Source organism: Bos indicus x Bos taurus, chromosome 6 (assembly GCF_003369695.1).
Source record: "Bos indicus x Bos taurus breed Angus x Brahman F1 hybrid chromosome 6, Bos_hybrid_MaternalHap_v2.0, whole genome shotgun sequence".
Classification (NCBI taxonomy): domain Eukaryota; kingdom Metazoa; phylum Chordata; class Mammalia; order Artiodactyla; family Bovidae; genus Bos; species Bos indicus x Bos taurus.
Window position 1 is genome coordinate 45,502,230 of NC_040081.1, and position 20,501 is coordinate 45,522,730.

Here is a 20,501-nt window from a genome sequence, read left to right on the forward strand (position 1 = left end):
GGTTTTCTTCTGCATTATGCCTTTATTAGACTGGTTCTCGCCCCAAAAGTAATGGTCTGAAGGAGGTGCGGAAAAACAAAACCCACTGCGCTGTTCCTGAACCCAGTGACTACTGAGAAGGAACAACAAAAGAAAGAAAAGCTGTTTCGCATTTTAAGGGTATGTTCGGGCACCCTAAGAACTCAGCCAGTTCATAAATGACTTGATTTGAAAACTTCCAGCTTGCGATTCAGTCATTCTTCAATGAGAAATATGTGATTTGCTAAACATGAAATGGAATCATTAAGCCCTGACAAAATCAATCGGAGGCAAAGCAAAACTGTGGCTGCTTGTGCCCCGTGTTGCCTTCTCCTTAACAAATTAGGAATCCCCGCGGAAGGCATTCCAGACAGATGCTAGCATGGGGCCCTGCCTGGAAGAGGGATACACGCTGATCATCAAAACGCATGCAGCTTGACTATTTCGGAGGTTTAACTGCCCATCCCACCCTACCCCCAAAGTGCACAGTCACACACACACACACACACACAGAAAGAGAGAAAGGGGATTCTTCTTCTAGATTTTTCTACATTTAAAGCACTGCTCAGACATAAGCCAGACACAGAAGAGGACTATAAAATAAAATGTGGGATGAAATTGTCTAGAACTATGCACACACAAAACTGCTTGTAAAAACAGGTGTACTCTGAAGAAGGTCTGCAGTCTAGTTAGGAGTATTAGATCAGTGTCAATTTCCGGGTTTTGATATTGTACTCTAGTTATGGAAGATGTCAGTTAGGGGAAGTGTGGGGAAATAAACAAGGACTTGATCCCATTTTTGCAACTTCCTGCAAATCTCTATTTATTTCAAAATAAACAATGCCAAATGTGTTGGTTCTACAGCAAGTGGCCTCTGACCAACTATATACCACGTGGTTATTCTGGTCCATTCTGTTTTCATTATATGCCGGGTTGTTTGGGAGTGACCCCAGGAAATATTCACTGCCATTGGATTTCCCCCATCCTCCAAGTCTGCCTGGGGGTCCAGCCACTTCAACTCAAAGTCCCACCAGCTCTATCCTTGCTCCAGGGATTCTCAAGCTTTAAGGTGCATCAGAGTCATGGAAATGTATTTAAAATGTGAATTCCAGGGCCGGACACCCCACAGATCCTGTCTAAGCAGGAAATGGGAATCTGCATTTGCAACAAGAGCCCTGGGTGATTCTGATACAGGTGATCCTAGGGTCCCACTTTAGCAAACATGACCAGGCTCCGGGTGAGTGCCTGGGAGCATGCCTGGATAGGCTCCCCGTTGTAGGATGGGGAGAGAGCTGGCAGGCACTCCACATCCACATAGCAAGGTGCCCCCTGCAACAATGGAGAGAACTATAGCCCTCTTCTTCCAAATGCACGTAGCCAGTGATCTCCAACCCCAGTGCTTAAAAAAGGCTGAAAAAAAGCATAGGAGCCTCCTCTATTGATCCCTCAGTGGCTGTGACCCTGTGACATTTGGGTTAAAATATAGAGTTTGCATTCTATCATCATTATGCCTACTACTTTTTACTGAGTGTTGATTATGTGTTAAGCACATCTCATTTAATTCTCACCACACTACTCTGAGGGAATTGTTATTTATTATCCCATTTTATGGATAAGAAAACTAGGTTCTGAAAGTTCCAAAGTTACACTGACAGAAAGTGGCAGAGACAGGAGTTGAACTCAGGTACTTGGCTGACAAGCTAATGCTGCACCAAAACTAACACGTGAGGGCTTTTTGAGGGACATGAGGAGGAAGATTTTCCAGATCCTTATTTCAGTGGCACTAAATGTTCCTCTTCAACGTAAAGCATATTCAAGCCTCTCAAAGCACCCTTTCATGACCCTCTGTCCCTCTCTCACCTCCATCTTCAATCCTGTTCTCTCCTACTCTTTATCTTCTCACACCTTTTCATTTTCTCCCTTTTCTCCCCAAAGTCCAAAATTACAGACTGTTTGCCTTGTGTCCCCCATTTCTAAGATAAGAATTTTCTCATACACTCCTCCTCCTCCCATCCAGGCTGTCTGAAGAAATGAGCATTAGGTTTCTAGCAAGGCAAATGACCTACCATTCTCAAGAGGACACTGGGGAATCTTGTTTGCTCGAAGGTTCCAAATATAATCCATGTTCCACTCAAGGCACACTTGATGATCTTTGAAAGGGCGTTCAAAAGGCGGGACAGTCTTCAACAGCGTGTAATTCTTTGCTACAGCGTGTAGCAAATTTTCCTCCCATTTAACATTCAAGTCCCCACTGCTATATTGGTGAGTGATCCAGGCGCGTAGTATCACCACAGATACTGAAATGGAGTGTCTGATGAAATAATCATCTCTGTAAACCATGATGCTCGGGAATTTCACATGTACGATTTGTGTTCTGCTGGTGTGAAGATGTTTCTCATTCTTCCACCTTTTTTTGTACACGGGAATGCTACTTCTGAACTCAGATGAAACAACTGCTTCCAAATTGACAACACAAGGCTGAGAGCATAAATACTCTACGGAGACTTCAGACACATTGCGAACATTCCCTTCGAAGATGGTGAAATAAATAAAGTCTTTGTAAGCCACACTTTGCTCCGCTCTGGGTATCACCGACGTTGTCAGCGAAGTCTGCCTGCCCAAAGATGGTACAAAGTTCTGAGAAGAAAAAAAAAGAAGTAAATTTAAAAATGATCATATTCTTGTTAATTTTCATTCTAATTGCTTTACAGATCTTCTCAGGTGGCGCTACTGGTAAAGAACCTGCAAGTCAATGAAAGAGACATGAGACACAGGTCCCATCCCTGGGTCGGGAAGATCCCCTGGAGGAGGGCATGGCAACCCACTCCAATATTCTTGCCTGGAGAATCCCATGGACAGAGGAGACTAGTGCGCTATAGTCTATAAGGTCTCGAAGAGTTGGACTCTACTGAATCGACTTGGCACTCATGCACATTTGCTTTACAATGCTGTGTTCATTTCTACTGTACAGCAAAGTGAATTGGCTATACATATACATATATCCCCTCTTTTTTGCATTCACTTCCCATTTAAGTCACCACAGAGGGCTGAGTAGAGTTCCCTGTTCTAGACACTATGTTCTCATCAGTTATCTACTTTATGCATAGTATCAGTAGTGCATATATGTCAGTCCCAACCTCCCAATTCATCCCACCACCCATATTAACAGACACATGAATCATTATATTCCTGGAAGAAAAAAAAATATCCATTTACATCAGGCAATGAAAGTGGAAGATAAAGGATGTCGAAAGCACTACCAAACAATTGGAGAAAAACCAACATACACACAAGTGAAGATTAGGCCATATTAAACTCTCTCCCCAGACTGAGTAGCATCTGCTGATCAAAATGGGACTTTCAAAGCTACATGGCAATCATTCCAGAGTTGGTTTCCAAATGGAGGAGCTAGTTCAGGGCAAATCCTGAACAGTAGCAGTGAACATGCCTTAGAGTGGAAAAGAGGCAGTCCAGCTGCAGACATTTTCAAACTATTGTCCTGACTTCAAATGGTAGTCAAAAGCAGCCAAATGAGACGATGGGAGAAGAGTTCAAAGTGGCGCCCGAGAGAACACATATCAGGGATGCCAGCCTGGCCCCTTTTTCTCCGTAAGTTCTGAGCCAGGACAAGCCTACATTACGAATAAGCCAGCAGGAAGTTTCTATTGCTCCAAATCACACATAGGCAGGCTCGGACCACAGACTCTGTTGTCTGATTTTTTTTCACCACGGATGGCGCCATATGTGCCAAGAAAGATTTTTAGCTGTGGGTTTATCTACATGTTTCAATGATGAGGCCCTCTCAGTGTAGATGTTCCTTCCAGAAAAAAATCTGGAAAGTTTTGTCATGAAATCAAGGCAATGGTTTTTGACTAGGAGGCACGGATGGATGGCTGATAAGAGCTCTTCTCTAAATGAGACTTTGTGATTTAGACATCCAAAACACAGTCAGCTCAGTTTAGTTCAGTCACTCAGTCATGGCCAACTCTTTGCGATTCCATGAACTGCAGCACACCAGGCTTCCCTGTCCATCACCAACTCCTGCAGCTTACTCAAACTCATGTCCATCGAGTCTGTGATGCCATCCAATATCTCATCCTCTGCATTCCGCTTCTCCTTCTGCCTTCAGTCTTTCCCAGTATCAGGGTCTTTTCCAATGAGTCAGTTCTTCGAATCAGACGGCCAAACTATTGGAGCTTCACCTTCAGCATCAGTCCAGGGAATATCCAGGACTGATTTCCTTTAGGATAGACTGGTTGGATCTCCTTGCAGTCCAAGGGATTCTCAAGAGTCTGCTCCAACACCAGTTCAAAAGCATTAATTCTTCAGCGCTCAGCTTTCTTTATAGTCCAACTCTCACATCCATACACGACTACTGGATAAACCACAGCTTTGACTAGATGGATCTTTGTTGGCAAAGTAATGTCTCTGTTTCTTAAAATGCTGTCTAGGTTGGTCATAGCTTTCCTTCCAAGAAGCAAGTGTCTTTTAATTTCATGGTTGCAGTCACCATCTGCAGTGATTTTGGAGCCCAAGAAAATAAAGTCTCTCACTGTTTCCATTGTTTCCCCATCTATTTGCCACGAAGTGATGGGACCACATGCCATGATCTTAGTTTTCTGAATGTTGAGTTTTAAGCCAACTTTTTCACTCTCATCTTTCATTTTTATCAAGAGGCTCTTTAGTTCTTCTTTGCTTTCTGCCATAAGGATGGTGTCATCTGTTTATCTGAGGTTACTGATATTTCTTCTGGCAATCTTGATTCCAGCGGGTGCTTCATCCAGCCTGGCATGTCACATGATGTACTCTGCATAGAAGTTAAATAAGCAGGGTGACAATATACAGCCTTGATGTACTCCTTTCCCTATTTGGAACCAGTCTGTTGTTCCATCTCTGGTTTTAACTGTTGCTTCTTGACCTGCATACAGATTTCTCAGGAGGCAGGTAAGGTGGTCTGGTATTCCTATCTCTAGAAGAGTTTTCCACAGTTTGTTGTAATCCACACAGTTAAAGGCTTTGGCATAATCAATAAAGCAGTAGGCGTTTTTCTGGAATTCTCTTGCTTTTTCGATGATCCAATGGATGTTGGCAATTTGATCTCTGGTTCCTCTGGCTTTTCTAAATCCAGCCTGAACATCTGGAAGTTCATGGTTCACATACTGTTGAAGCCTGGCTTGGAAAATTTTGAGCATTACTTTGCCAGCATGTGAGATGAGTGCAATTATGCAGTAGTTTGAACATTCTTTGGCATTGCCTTTCTTTGGGATTGGAATAAAAACTGACCTTTTCCAGTCCTGTGGCCACGGCTGAGTTTTCCAAATGTGATGGCATATTGAGTGCAGCACTTTCACAGAATCATCTTTTAGGATTTGAAATAGCTCAACTGGGATTCCACCACCTCCACTAGCTTTGTTCGTAGTGATGCTTCCTAAGGCCCACTTGACTTCACATTCCAGGATGTCTGGCTCTAGGCAAGTGATCACACTGTCATGGTTATCTGGATCACGAAGATACCTTTTTTGTATAGTTCTTCTGTGTGTTCTTGCCACCTCTTAATATCTTCTGCTTCTCTTAGGTCTATACCATTTCTGTCCTTTATTATGACCATCTTTACATGTATGTTCTCTTGGTATCTCTGATTTTCTTGAAGAGATCTCTAGTCTTTCCCATTCTATTGTTTTCCTCTATTTCTTTGCACTGATCACTGAAGAAGGCTTTCTTATCTCTCCTTACTAGTCTTTGGAACTCTGCATTCAAATGAGTATATCTTTCCTTTTCTCCTTTGCCTTTAGCTTCCCTTCTTTTCTCAGCTATTTGTAAGGCCTCCTCAGACAGGCATTTTGCCTTTTTGCATTTCTTTTTCTTGGGAATGGTCTTGATCCCTGCCTCCTGTATAATGTCACAAACCTCCCTCCATAGTTCTCCAGGCACTCTATCAGATCTAATGCCTTGAATCTATTTGTCACTTCCACTGTATAATCATTTGGGATTTGATTTAGGTTATACCTGAATGGTCTAGTGGTTTTTCCTACTTTCTTCAATTTAAGCCTGAATTTTGCAATAAGGAGTTCATGATCTGAGCCACAGTCAGCTCCCAATCCAAAACACAATAGCGAAAAGGTTACTGTGGACCCCTTTACTCCCATTGGAATGGTTACTATTAAAAAAAAGAAGGAAAACAAAGGACAAAATTTTGGAGAACATGTAGAGAAATCAGAACGCTTGTGCATTACTGGCGGGAATGTAAAATGGTACAGCCACTGTGGGAAACAGTACTGCAGTCCCTAAAAGAATTAAGCAGAGAATTACCATATAATTGAACAATGCCACTTCTGGGTCTATACCTGAGTTGAAAGCAGGGACTGGAAAAGATATGTTCATAGACTCACAACCAGCTTCATAGCAGCATCATTCATAACACCAAAAAGGTAGGTATTCTGAGCTTCCCTGGTGGCTCAGACGGTAAAGAATCTGCCTGCAATGCAGGAGACCCAGGTTTGGTCCTGGGTTGGGAAGATCCCCTGGAGAAGGAAATGGCAACTCACTCCAGTATTCTTGCCAAGGAAATCCCATGGACAGAGGAGCCTGGTGGGCTATAGTCCATGGGATCACAAAGTTGAACTTGACTGAGCAACTAACATTTTCAAAAGGTATAAACAACCCAAATGTTCACCGATGGATTGACAGATAAACAAAATGTGGTACAGACATACAATGGAACATTATTCAGCCTTAAAAAGGAAGGGAATTGTGACACACGCGACAATATAGATAAACCATGAGGACATTATGCTAAGTGAAATAAGCCAGTCACCAAAGAATGAATATTGCTTGATTCCACTTACATGAGTTACCAAGAGAAGTGAGATTCACACAGATAGAAAATAGATTGTTGTTTACAAGGGTCAATGGGGAGGGGAAATGGGGAACTGTGCTTTAATGAGCACAGAGTTTCAGTTGTGCAAGCTGAGAAGAGTTCTGGAGACGGATGGTGGTGATGGCCACACAACAGTGTGAATATACTTACTGGCACTGAACTGTACATTTTTAAATGGCTAAAACAGTAAATGTTTTGTTATGAATATTCTCACCACAATTTTAAAGTAAAAGGTCACTGTAGTCTTCTCCAGAGAAGGAAGAAATAGGGAGCCCTTTCTTCAGTTCTGTAGGAGGGGCAAAGGTGGATCGCACACAGAGCCTGGGATCAGGGAATCACATTTGCAAATAGCGGGGACATGGGACAGAACATGGGCAGCGCACCGGTCAAACTGAAAGCAAAACCCTAAGGGAACACAGCATCAAATGAGAGTCATTTTGACTGGGGGCTCTGGGACAGATTTTGTGGCGGAAATGGCATTTCAACAGGGCTTTGAAGAGTTCTTTAGGTAGGGAGGCAAAGGGAGAACACTACAAGTGTTGTGAACAGCTTAAGTAGAGGCATGAAGGCAGAGAAACATGGCTGTGCGAGGGTCCAGCAAGCAGCTGGATCTGGCCAGAGAACAGAACAGGGTAAAAACACAAAAGGACATGGGAATATGAGGGTGAAAAGAAAAGCAGAACCCCAGCTCTGGAGAACACCAAATTTTAGCCCAAGGAAGGTGGACTTGTATTCTACTGACAGTAAAGAATCGATAAAGCTTTGAGTATGTATATTTGTAGAAGCAAATCCTAGAAGAATTTGGGGGTCAGAGGGTAGGGGCATTTACGCTTTTGATAGTGCCTGATTTCCGTCCATGGAGATCATGCCCACAGCAATACATAAGGGCAGGCGTCCCCACTTCGACCAGTACAGTGTACTATTGGGCTTTCTGATCTCTGTGAATCTGTGAATAAGTGAATATTCATACTCAAATGTGTGCAAATAAAGAAGGGGGTTGTGTTTCTATTTTAGAGCACTGATAGTCGAGTAGAAACAAGGCTAGCAATCAAGAAAAATGAGCAAATGATACTATTCATTGATAAGAAAATTCTCACTTATAGCAAGAAAAAGGGAAATTAAAACCACACTGACAATGGAGAAACAGACACAGAGAACAGATTTATGGACACAGGGCATGAGGAGAGGGTGAGATGACTGGAGAGAGTAACATGGAAACTCACATTACCATGTGTAAAATAGAGAGCCAGTGGGAATTTGCTATATGACTCAAGGAACCCAGACAGGGGCTCTGTAACAACCTAGAGGGGTGGGTTGGGGAGGGACATGGGAGGGAGGTTCAGGAGGGAAGGAACATACATATACCTGTGCTTAATTCATGTTGATATTTGACAGAAATCAACAAAATTCTGTAAAGCAATTATCCCTCAATTAAAAAATAAATAATTTTTTAAAAATATTCTTTAAAAATTAAAAAAATACTACACTGAAATGCCATTTTGAACCTAGGTTCACAGAGATAAAAAAGCCCAATAGTACATTGCACTGGTCAAAGTGGGGACACCTGCCCTTATGTATTGCTGTAGGCATGACCTCCATGGACGGAAATCAGGCACTATCAAAAGTGTAAATGTCCCTACCCTCTGACCCCCAAATTCTTCTAGGATTTGCTTCTACAAATATACATAGTCAAATTTGTGCAAATTGATCTATGTATGACTTTCCACTATAGCACTATTTGTAACTGCAAAAGATGGAAAACCTAAATGTCCACCAAGAGAAAGTTGGTTTCATAAATGATAGTACATCTGCTCCTGGAGTACTAAGTAAGTGAAGTCGCTCAGTTGTGTCCGACTCTTTGCGACCCCATGGACTGTAGCCTACCAGGCTCCTCCATCTGTAGCCTACCAGGCTCCTCCATCCATGGGATTTTCCAGGCAAGAGTACTGGAATGGGTTGCCATTTCCTTCTCCAGGGGATCTAAACACCTATTCAAATCAGGAAGATTTCCTGCAGATAATGGGATGATCTCCAGTTGTTTGTTTGTTTGTTTTTAAGCAAATTCAGAAGTGCAACTTGACTTTTAAAAAAAGGAAAAAATATATACACTTTTGTTTCTGCACACATAGCACTGGTTGCTCACGTGGAGAAGGACCAGGTGAGCAGGAGAGAGGGGAAGAGTGAGACCTGCACTGTCGGTCTTTACTTATCTTTCGAATTTTGTGTCACATGAATATTTCTCCCCTAAAAGTCGGGGTTTAGGGCTGGGGGGAAAAACAACCATTCTAAAAGATGAAAATGGAAAATGCAGCTTCTTCAAAAGGCAGAGGAATGTTAGATGAGCCGGCCACATGGGAAACCTGTGGGAAGAAACACCTCAAGACGTGGGTTCAGTCCACACTGCCCGCCCCTGCAAGGTGAAGTTTAACTGTTTTATGTTATCATGTAGACCTCCAAATTACAAGAAGGGGAATAAAAATTAAAATCATCGTATAAGTAGAGAATATTAGAGCAGATGAATCCTTGGTGATAAATCAGCTCACCCCATTTTTCAGACAAGGAAACAGCAAGCCGGAGGGGACGTTCTCCAACATCCCACAACTGGAGGCTTAGCCGAGTCAGCCCAGACACTCGGCAGCTCCTTCTCTTCACACCCACCCCGAGGTTCTCCACTGTACAGCACACACCACGAGACCAGAGATTTGCCATTTCACTGCTCCCTGAGAACTCCAGGCTGAATTCTGCTTTTGTATGAAGGGAGATACAGCCAGCATTTAAACAAGTGAGGGTTTATTCACTTGGCCAGATGTGCCAAGATGTGGCCCCCTTGTTAAGATCTGAATCGAACTGTTAAGCCCCAGCAGAGTTTAGCTGAAGCCAGGGGCAGCCAATGCTAATGGAAGCTGGACCAGAGTGGTGAGCATGGGTGAATAACACTCCCCAGTCCAAATGCCCACTCCCCCAATCCCTGGGGCTTCCCTTCCTCAGCTCCCTGGAAGGAGACATTTCCTTATTTAATGATACAATAGGGAGCAGAGTCCAGGATATACGGTGGCTTGTTAAATATAATTGTGTCCCTTCTCAGAGAATGACTTAAAACTTCTTCCTCATTCTTTTTACATATACTTTAACACTTAACCCAGGCCCTGTTCTCCACTTCAATTTTTTTTATAAATCACTTAAAAAAATTTTTTTTATTGGAAGGTATTGCTTTACAATATTGTACTGGTTTCTACCATACATCAATGAGTCAGCCCCTCTTGAACCTCCCTCCCATCTTCCACCCCATTCCACCCCCTAGGTTGTCACAGAGCACTAGGTTGACCTCCCTGTGTCACACAGCAAATTCCCACTGGCTGTCTATTTTATATATGGTAATGAGTATGTCTCCATGCTACTCGCTCAGTTCATCCCATCCTCTCCCTCCTACACTGTGTCCACAAGTCTGCTCTCTATGCCTGCATCTCCATTGCTGCCTGGCAAATAGGTTCATCAGTAGCATCTTTATAGACTCCATACACATGCATTAATATACAATATTTGTCTTTCTCTTTCTGACTTACATCACTCTGTACAATAGGCTCTAGATTCATTCACCTCGTTAGGAATGACCCAAATGCATTCTTTTTTAAAGCTGAGTAACATTCCATTGTATATATGTACCACAATTTCCATATCCATTCATCTGTTGATGGACATTTAGGCGACTTCCATGCCCTAGTTATTGTAAAAAGTGCTGCAACAAACACTGGGGCACATGCATCTCTTTCGATTACAGTATTCTCAGGGTACATGCCCAGTGGTGTGATTGCTGGGTCATATGGTAGATTCTTTAAATCGCATTTTTATTGCTGATGCTAGGGACTCTGGTAAAAACCTCTTCTAAACAGAGCTGTCTGATTTCCTTACATTTCATTTGGGAAGTGCAGTTAATAATAATGTTCATTAGTTTACATCCTATTGCTAAAAATGCCCCAGCCCACTTTTCTGTGTTAGTAAGTGCAGTATTGGGTTAAATATAGTTTCACTTTTCCTTGGTAACACACAACTTTCCACACCCCAGGCTCCTCATCGTGGAGATGGGTGGTGACAGAGGAGAATGAAGAAGGTATGGGGTATTCTCTCAAGGACCTTCCCTTGAAATTCTGTTTTTAAGGAAACCTCCATATACTCATTTGAAGATCATTTTATTCTCACTGGCTTCAGAGTCTCAAGTGAAGTAAAAGTATATTCCAGGTTGACAGGTTCTGGATGTATGCTATCTGATACAGTAGCCACAAGTCATACTAAGCACTTAAACTGAGATGTGTTATAAATGTAAAAGATACAATGGATTTCAAAGACTGAAGACAAAAAAGGATGAAAAAATCTCATTAATAATTTTTACACTGATTTCATGTTGTAATAAGTGAGTCAAAGAAAATGCATTACTAAAATGTGATTATATGGCTTGGATTTGTGGCTCACGTGATATTTCTACCCAATAGTACTACTCTAGATTTGAAATCAGAGACATTTCCTGTAAAAAAGAACCATCTGGTAATTCTTTAGGGTTTCTCTGCCACTCAATGTTCACCTAGTGCATTATCAAGAAAGCAGCCATTGACAACACACAAGCCAGTGAGCATGGCTGTCATCCACTGCAATCTTGTTTACAGAAAAAGGCAGCAGGCCAGATTGGCCCAGGGGCCACAGCTTGCAGATCACTGTCGTAGACTGTCAAGCCTTTACTCTAGATAAAGTTTTTGTATCATTAGATACTGTCATTTTTATGAAAATGTGTTCTCATGTCGTTATTTTGAATTACAGCCATTTGGAAAGATGACAAGATCATACAATAATCAACAAAGACCACTTAAAGTGTTAGAGTTTTAAAGAACACAGAGATACACTTTATAAAGGAATAATCACATAGGAGAGATGAGATGAATAACCCAATCAGGCATCATTTTCCTATATGTGTGATTGATGAGGTTTGATTTGTTATTTTGCCAAGGGTCTCTTGTGGGCATGTTGACATCTTGCTCATGTTTCTTTCGCTAAAAATATAAGATGAGAAGTTGGAGCTAGGCTGAGAAAAGATAGAATTTCATGGACTGACACAGATAATTTGAGAAGTATGAGTGTCATCTGGGGAACAAGAGAAGAGCAACGTCAGGAATAGGGCAATATTCTTAATATGATGGGGATGTGCTGGCCCCAAAGAGGACCTCAGAGTCACCGTTAGTGGTTTGAAGACCATGGTTTAAATCCCCCAAGAAAGTGTTACAATCTTCAGTCTTGTGGGCACCTATGTGATGTAGGCAGCTGGCATCTTGTGAGTTGGAGCAGACCCAGTGGGCAGCTGCTATGCCGTGAGTCGTGGCTACCTCTGTTATGTACAAAACCAACACTGATTAGTGACACATCACACTCTAAATATTGATTAAGCTGAAGCTGATTTCCTGGCTCAAGTCATGTGTGTGGTTATGAGCTATTTTCTGCCAGGAGAATAAGGCAATTAACTTGAAGAGTTTCAGCTACGGGCATGACACGTGTCCAACCTTCATAGGTATTTTCACATGCCAGGTTGCATTAACATAAGCTAAAAATTACCCCAAACGTTCCTTTCTTTAGATATTATAAAGTCAGAGTCCATGTCTTATTCATTGTTATGTGCCGGCTTCTAAGACAGAGCTGGGCACATATAGAGTTTGGCTAAGTGTTTCTTGATGAAATAAAGTACCAGACATGGGCATTTTTGCCAGAAGCCTCAATGGTCCAACTCGGATCAACTGCCCCACAGTCCCGGAGGCTGCTGCATATATATCAAAGGACTAGATCCAATCTTGAGTTCCCACCACCCTTTCCTGACATCCACAAGTTCTTTGGTCATGGAGGTGGACTGGCACTTCCTTCCATGTTTTCCATCCAGCCTCATTAATCTCCTTCCAAAGAGCCCTTAACCTCTGGCATCTGACCGGGCCCCTGGGTGTTGGAGCTGACCTGGGGGACTGTGAGTGAGGTCAGAGAGGGTGGCGCTCCAGCACTCATCATGTTCCTTTGGGGTGGACTTCTCCCATATCTTTCAAACAACTGCCCTACAGTCTAGAACTTTTCCATTTTTACATACCAAAAATACAAATTAAAAAGTTTTAGATTTCCTGTCCCTCTAGCCTCTGTTGGACTCCTTATCTGGCAAGTTTATCCATGTTAATGGGATAATGAAAAAAAATACTGCACTAATGGCATATATCTGCATTTCTATGCCAGCTTGGAGGAGATCATGCCTTAAAAACAAGGCCAAATGCCCTGCAGCTCATAAGCAACATAGTTGGGGTGTAAAGGACACTGCTGTGCCCCTCAAATGATCATTTAGGCAGCCACATCCACGTTCCACCCACACACAATGGAGCTGGGCTCAAGCCCTGAAACATCTGTTTATACCAGAAGGAAGCCCTAATCAAAGTCAAACTTGACAACAGTCCACAGAGTCACAAAACATAGATTCCTTTGTCTTTGTCTAATTATGTGTGTTTTGTAATTTTTAAAAAAGAAAGAAAGAAATGGGTCATTCATGTGTGTTCCTAATAATAGACCCCAAATTGGAAATATAACTGCATTTCATTCAGCCTGAGAATCAAGAAACAGATGAACTTATATATCTTTTGGATGAACAAAAAAATCTATCAAAGCCACCTAAACTTTTTTTAGGATGAGTGCATCTCATTCCTTTAAAAATCAATAAGAGGAAACTCTATTCAAATAACCTTCGCTTGTTCCAAAGAGCTGAGAAAACTTGGTTCTTCTCTCTATATGATCCACTTATTAGTTAAGGAAGGGGCAGAGAGATTAGAAAATCTTAACTCGCCACTTTACACCTCGCTGTGGAAAATTCATTTACATTTACACATGCACATGAATATATCTGATTGTAAACAACACTTGACCCTTTTTCTCATCCCTGTCTATTCTACCTCATGGGCTCTTAGGTAAACCTTGGCTCTTGAGCACCTTCTCTCCAAACTGGCTGGATCAAACTTTCCATAGGTCAAAAAGGCAATTGCATTGACTTAGAAGGCCCTTGTTTATGACTTCTGCCAACTAGAAATAAGCAAAAATTCTGTTTATGTCAACAAAGCATGCCATTAAGCAGAATGAACAATGACGTCAACATGGACTTCAAGGTTAAGACAAGCCTAGGGAAACATTTCCCGGCTGACCCAAGTGCCTTCCCCAATCAATACTCCTTGCTGACCTAATACTCCTCTCTCCCATTTAATATTGTTTGATATGCTATTTCTTTCTAACACACATTACAGGAGGGTGAACAAGGTTGGTTCAGTTTCATTTCATTGAGTACCTACTATGCGTGCTGGGACAAACGCAATTTAGTCTTCTCATTCACTTCTAACCTCATCCTCTCACACTAAGTTGCACAGAAGGTCTCCCCTCTAACCTCACAGCAGCTCCATGAGGGACACAGCATTACAGTTAACAGAAGAGGAAAAAAATGGATTCAGAGAGGGTAAATAACTCATCCAAGAGCAACCAGCTACTAAAAAGCAGAACCAAAATTCAAATCCATAGCTGCTGACTCCAAAGCCTGTGATGGTGTGCCTCCTGCCTCACAGAAACGCCCAAAATGATGCCTTTAATGCACTCACTTACTTCTATGCCTATCACCACTTTCTGGTTACAGGTGGGATAGTCTTGAGACTTGGCTCACTCTCATCTTAAAAGTGGTGGGTGAAAGGCTAAAATGCCATCAGATCACCATGCATGCATTACGTCTGGGGAGGGGAGACATTATCTTATTCACAAACACACACACTGCACTGAGCCGACTCCCCAGTCCAGGTCAGCCCTTCTTCGGGTGAAACTAGGAAACCAATACTAAGCCGCCAAAGCAGAACCTCCTCAGCAGTTCCTCACATCCTGCATGCCCTCCTGCCCTCAGTCCCTTTCCCCAGGGAATGGGATGAGCCATAAACAGGGTAACTGAATTTGCTTCAGGCTGCTGCTGCTGCTGCTGCTAAGTCACTTCAGTCGTGTCCGACTCTGTGCGACCCCACAGACAGCAGCCCACCAGGCTCCCCCGTCCCTGGGATTCTCCAGGCAAGAACACTGGAGTGGGTTGCCATTTCCTTCTCCAATGCATGAAAGTGAAAAGTGAAAGTGAAGTCACTCAGTCATGTCCAACTCTTAGCGACCGCATGGACTGTAGCCCACTAGGCTCCTCCATCCATGGGATTTTCCAGGCAAGAGTACTGGAGTGGTGTGCCATTGCCTTCTCCGTGCTTCAGGCTATTTATGGTCTACTCCACTCTATCCATCTTCTCCATAAATTGCCTGGGTTTTTTACACCTTCTCTTCTACCTTCCCTCCAGCTGCTTCATTCAGCCAACTAGTGGCTCCTACACTGTTGCCAACAGGCAACTAGAAGGAAAAGAAAGCAGGAGGCAAACACCACCATTTGGGAGCTTTCAGGGGCTGTGGTTGGGAGGCATGCGGAAGCTATTGGCTGATGTGAAGTTTGAGGATGGTCTGTGCATTTCAGACATGCATAATTACTTGCACAAACTGGATAATTGAGGGCCTCTATACCTTGTTTTGAACTTCCTAGGTCCTGTGTTACACAAAGCAAGGAATTAATGAATACTTCTAAAGGGGTAACTGACGGTCTGTGGCTGCTTACGGAGAATTCTGTACCAGACTCTGTCACAGTCACTGTCTGCTAATGAGCCCCACATACATCTGTGACGCTAACGCACTTTTGTTTCTCTGTCCTCTGGTTGTCTCACAAGTGCAAATGTCCACTCGGAATATTTCAGCTCTACAGACGACACCAATACCAGCCGCTGTGAGATTTGTTTTCCCATTTAAGAAAAACAATTATACATTCGAGACTAGAGTTCAGAACAGACAGAACTGCCTTCTACAAGTGCCATTGTCACAGACGGGGCTGGGCAGCCTCAGGTCATTCTAGTCACGTCTGGAGGAAGGGAAGAGTTAATGATGACCGAGACTGGCAAGGGGGTCTGTGAGGCTGAGCAAGACCTCTATGGACCACACCAGTCAGCACCCGTGACGCCAGTGGAAGCGGTTTCCATTACCTTTTGTTTTCAAGGGCCTCAGCCTCTCTGAGGAGACTCTCTGCATCTTGACCTTTGGCGACCTCAGAATTTTTTTGGCAGCTGCTGGAACCAGGGATCATCTTTTCAGAAATCTGCTTGGCATCGTTCCGTGACTTATCTTTCAGGCCTCGTCACAATTATTCATGCTTTGGCAGTATCCTAGCTACAGTCACAGTACTGTTCTTGGGCTGCTCCTGAAGGTTATTCTGTCCCAGCCAGTGGAAGAGGAATGTGCCCATCACCTCAGGACCCTGGCTCCAGGAAGCATGCCCCCCATGAGGGCAGGAACTTAAAGGCATTTGTTTAGAAAGCCACTCTGAACCTTCAGCCCTTGTGAACATGTATGTAGGTAAGGATGACACGAAAGAGGAATCAGTCCCCAGATCACCAACAGTTTGTCTTTGGAATACATTCCAAGGCACACTTGGCTATACTCACGGACACATGTTCATACAGACTCAAGTGCTGAACTCGGCCAGCTGCCTCTGGACTGTACAAGGACCCCATCCTTTACCTCTCCACTGTGATGGCAAATATCTCCTGACTTTACCTTTTTTTTTTTTTTCTCTTTAGCATTCTGCTTCTACTCTGTGGCTGGGCTTCCTGCTTTGTATATTTTAAGCTACTTTAGACATGACCTCACATCCTGGCCCATCTCACAGTAGCTGCTAATTTTGAGACTTTACTAATGGGCCATACATCTATGAATGAGGGGAATGGGTTACAAGTAGCAAAATCCAGAAGGCAATAAGCTAGAAGCCAATGGCTAGAACTGGGGCTCTGGAAGGAGACAGACTTGGGTTTCCACCTTGGACTACCTGTGTGTCACAGGGCAACTAACATAATCTCTCTGAGCCTCAGTTAACTCATCTAAATAGGGATCATACTAACTCCTACCTCACAAGGTTACTGTTAAGATAATGGTTACTGTTAAGATAATTGGATAATGCATATAAATAACCTATCACAATGCAAATTACTAGTAGTGGTAGTATTACTATTATTATTTAGGTTTCCAAATTATGGGATAGCTTTCTTCCTCCAGTGTCTACATATTTCTGAGGTTCTGCTTAGCTATTCTGCTCTCTACCCTCCACCTGTCCACCTCTCTGTCCTGACCAATCACTTTCTCTAGGAAGCATCCCTAGATATACAAGATGCACACAATTATGCATTTTCTCAGTTGTTTCATGATTTTCATGCAGCTGTTTTACATTTTCCCCAACTTGCAATTGAATTTCTCCAAGGTCAAGAGGGGTTACCTTTCAGCAGTTTCTCTGGTAGCACAAAACCTCTAGAGCAAAATCTCTAGCCACTGGCTAGACCTTTAGAACAAAAGGTTAAGTCCACCTTCCAAGTCACCCTTTTGCTTCACTGGGTTTTGCAAAACTTTCTCATTCAGTTGCAAAATGGCTTTCTTGTTTATCCAAATCATTTTTCTTTTACAGTAGCATATCTGAAGCTCATCTGAAGGAAGCACACACAGTCAGGAAGCACTGACATTTCTCTTTCCATGATAATTCCAAAATTCATTCCTTCTTTGTCTGCCAAGACATTCATCCATGCTCTAGTTATTTTCCACCTTAGAGTATTTTCTATAATCTTTCTTTTTGGAGCCCTACCTTACCACTTCACTAACTCACCATAGTCTGTTCATAATATCATTTTTCTCCTCTCTGTGATCGGTTCTCTCAAATCCCCCTTGGTCCATAGAGAACTTTTACACTTGCTCCATCATCTGTCTCTGTTCCTGTGGACCACTTAGGCTTTTACTGCTCTCTCTTTTTTTTTAATTTCTTGTAACTGTCAAGAAGCAGTCTCTCCTTGCCAGGTCTTGGGATTTCCATGTGGAACTTTCCTGATGGCTCGTCCATTAATGTTTCACACAGTGCTCTACTACATCATTTCTGCCTCTGTGGGTAACCAGTGCACTGTGGACGGGAATCATCTGTTTACACTGAAACCCTGTCATTTGTTATGGCAGTTTTATTTATGAGCCTGTGTGCTATAACCCTGTGGCATAAATATTAAATAATAATATCTCCTGGGTGAAAAAAATCATTCATGTCAACTGACAACTTCTTATAAAAATATGAACTAAAGCCAACCACAAAACCTGGTACTGGCTTATTTTATAATATGAGGGAAAACATGGGCTGCTCAACAGGTAGATACTAAAGCAGAATTACAACTTGCATTCTTACATCCTCTTGCTTCAGGGAGTGAAACATCCAAGAAGTAAAGAGTGAAACATCCAAGAAGTAAAGAGTATCAAAAGAAACTTGGGCTGGGTGGCGAGTTTCTCTGGAATCAAATTCTAATTCCTGCCAGTTCTTAAGCAGTTTTATCCTTCAAAAAGAAAAGTCTCCGAATAATGACAATGCCACATAAATGAAAATAATTCTGGACAATGACACTGCTCATTTTTTTTTCTTTTTAGTATTCTGTGAATTTCCTATTACATCAGTTTCATGATTCAGCATTTTCCATTTCATTTATTTACAGTAATATATGGCAAGATAACCCAAGATTTCTGCAGGATCCTGGAACATAAGGTAAGCTGGCCGGACAGAAAGGGTGTTCCCTCCTGCAAATTTACTATTGTTTAGGAGAATTCAAAGCAGAAGAAAGAAAGCTACCAAAGGAATTGAGGAATATTTCCCCACCTTGTTCTGAGGGTCTAAATTACTCTGGTATTTTAAATGAGTTGGTTTTAAATAATAGGTTACTGCCATTTAGTTGATGACTAAAGCAGAAGCCAAGAAGTGTGCAAATTGTAAACGGAACATGCATGAGCCGAGTGTGTTCTCTGAAATAATGCTCAAGACGCAGCTGAAGTCTCCACTCTGGCGGTAAGCGTGTTACAAAGAACTAGATTTCTTTCTGGCATCCGCAACTTGGCAGGAGTGATCATGGAGGAGTTGAAGAGCGCTGGAAATACTAGGCTCCTCGCCCGATGCGTCCGCACAAAACGGTCCGGGCCATGAAGACCGGGTGGAAACTAAAAGGAGGGTCGAGGCGGGTGGCTTTGGCGGAGAGCAAGAGGCGAAGTTGGGTACGGGAAGGAAAGGAGCCGCGAGAAGATTGTCAGGGAAGCCCAGGACTGGCGGGGAGGGGGCTGGAGAGCCGTGCGCTGCAGGGAGGGAGGAGACGCGGGGAGCGAGGCTCCCAGGTGAAGTGGGGAACAGGACCGGGTCTCCAGAGGAACCTGACTCGGGTCTAGAGCGGGTCTCGGAAGAAGAGGAACGGATCCCGGCGAGAGTGCAGCGCCGCAAGTCCGGTCCACGCACCCCTCTCCACACCCCGGGTACCCATCCCAGGTGCCGGGAGCGCCCGGGGTGCGGCGGCGAGGAAGAGACAAAACTAGCCGCGCCGTACCCGCCCGCGAGGCGGAGGTCCCTGGTCGCCCCCACCCGCGTCCCCGGGGCCCCGTGCGGAGGGGAGGACCCGGGCAGGGTCCGGCGCTCACCAGGTAGCAGAGCAGGAGCAGCGCGCAGGCAGGGCGCCCGCCGAGGCCCGGGGGGACGCCGCCGCTCGGGGGTGCCATAGCTGCGGCCCGGGGGCCGACCGCAGGCGGCGAGGGCTGCTGCTGCCGCCGCCGTAGCCACCCGAGCCCCGCGCCGCGCCGCTGCATGGCGAGGCCGCCCGGATCCGGGCCGGAACAGGTCACCTGGTGCAGGGACCGGCCCCCGCCCGAGGCGCCACCTTCCCGCCCGCCCCCGGCCGGGCGGCCGCCGCGCGCGGGGCCACCTGCCGCCGGACCCGCCGCCGCCTCCACTGCCGCTCCCGCCGTCGCCGCCCCCGCAGCCCCAGCTGAGCGCCGGCTCCTCCCCGCCTCTCAGTCCACGTTCCCTCCCTCCCCTCCGCTCCCGGCCCAGCCCGCCTCCCGGCCGCTCCCTGCGGCCCCCGGGCATCCACCCCAGGGGGCAGCCCGCGCCCACGCAGGTGGGGACCGACCCCAGCCCCGCCCCCTGACCGCCGCCCCCAGTTCCCGGCCCGCTCCGCTTTGCCTTTCTTTCCTTTTCTCCCCAACCACCGCCCCCCCAACCCGCCGCCCGCCTTCCGCACTCTTTCTCTCCGCGATCCCTCTCCCCTCCCTCCGTTTCCCATTTTTCCCCCTCTCCAATTCTCTCACTCTTTTCTCTCTCTTCCTAACCTCCCCCTGCCTTTTTCCCCCACTTTCTCCCTTCTCTCCCAATCCGCTTCCTCTCTCTCCTTCCTCTTCTCATTCTCTCTCCTGCACATCCCGTCTCTCCCACCCACTCCTGCGGCGGGTCGCGCAGCCCAGTTCCCGCCCGTGCAGTGGGTTTTTGTTTGGTGGCTTTTTTGGCGAGGGCGCCATTCCCTCCCGGCGCAGGGCGAGTGTGCCCCCTGGAGTCGCGCCTCGCAGCGGCGCAGCTTCCAGTCTTTAAGGGTGGATTTTGACCCCTGCCAACCTCCACCTGTCCACCTGCAGGGGCGGGGTCGCCTCCCTGCCTGCGCAGTTTCAG

At 44.7% G+C, this 20,501-nt stretch overlaps 1 protein-coding gene across 1 annotated transcript in view; it reads right to left on the minus strand.

Moving 5' to 3' along the window:
• Window positions 1-19,688, minus strand: part of SEL1L3 (SEL1L family member 3) — a 108,229-nt gene extending 88,541 nt beyond the window's left edge. Inside the window, exons 1-2 of the mRNA XM_027544209.1 lie at window positions 19,481-19,688; window positions 2,085-2,655 (exon numbers count right to left, since the gene is read on the minus strand). Of these exons, the coding sequence (XP_027400010.1) occupies window positions 2,085-2,655; window positions 19,481-19,645 (736 nt within the window). The 5' untranslated portion in view covers window positions 19,646-19,688. The remainder of the gene's footprint in view (window positions 1-2,084; window positions 2,656-19,480) is intronic.
• Between the last annotated feature and the right edge of the window lie 813 nt (window positions 19,689-20,501).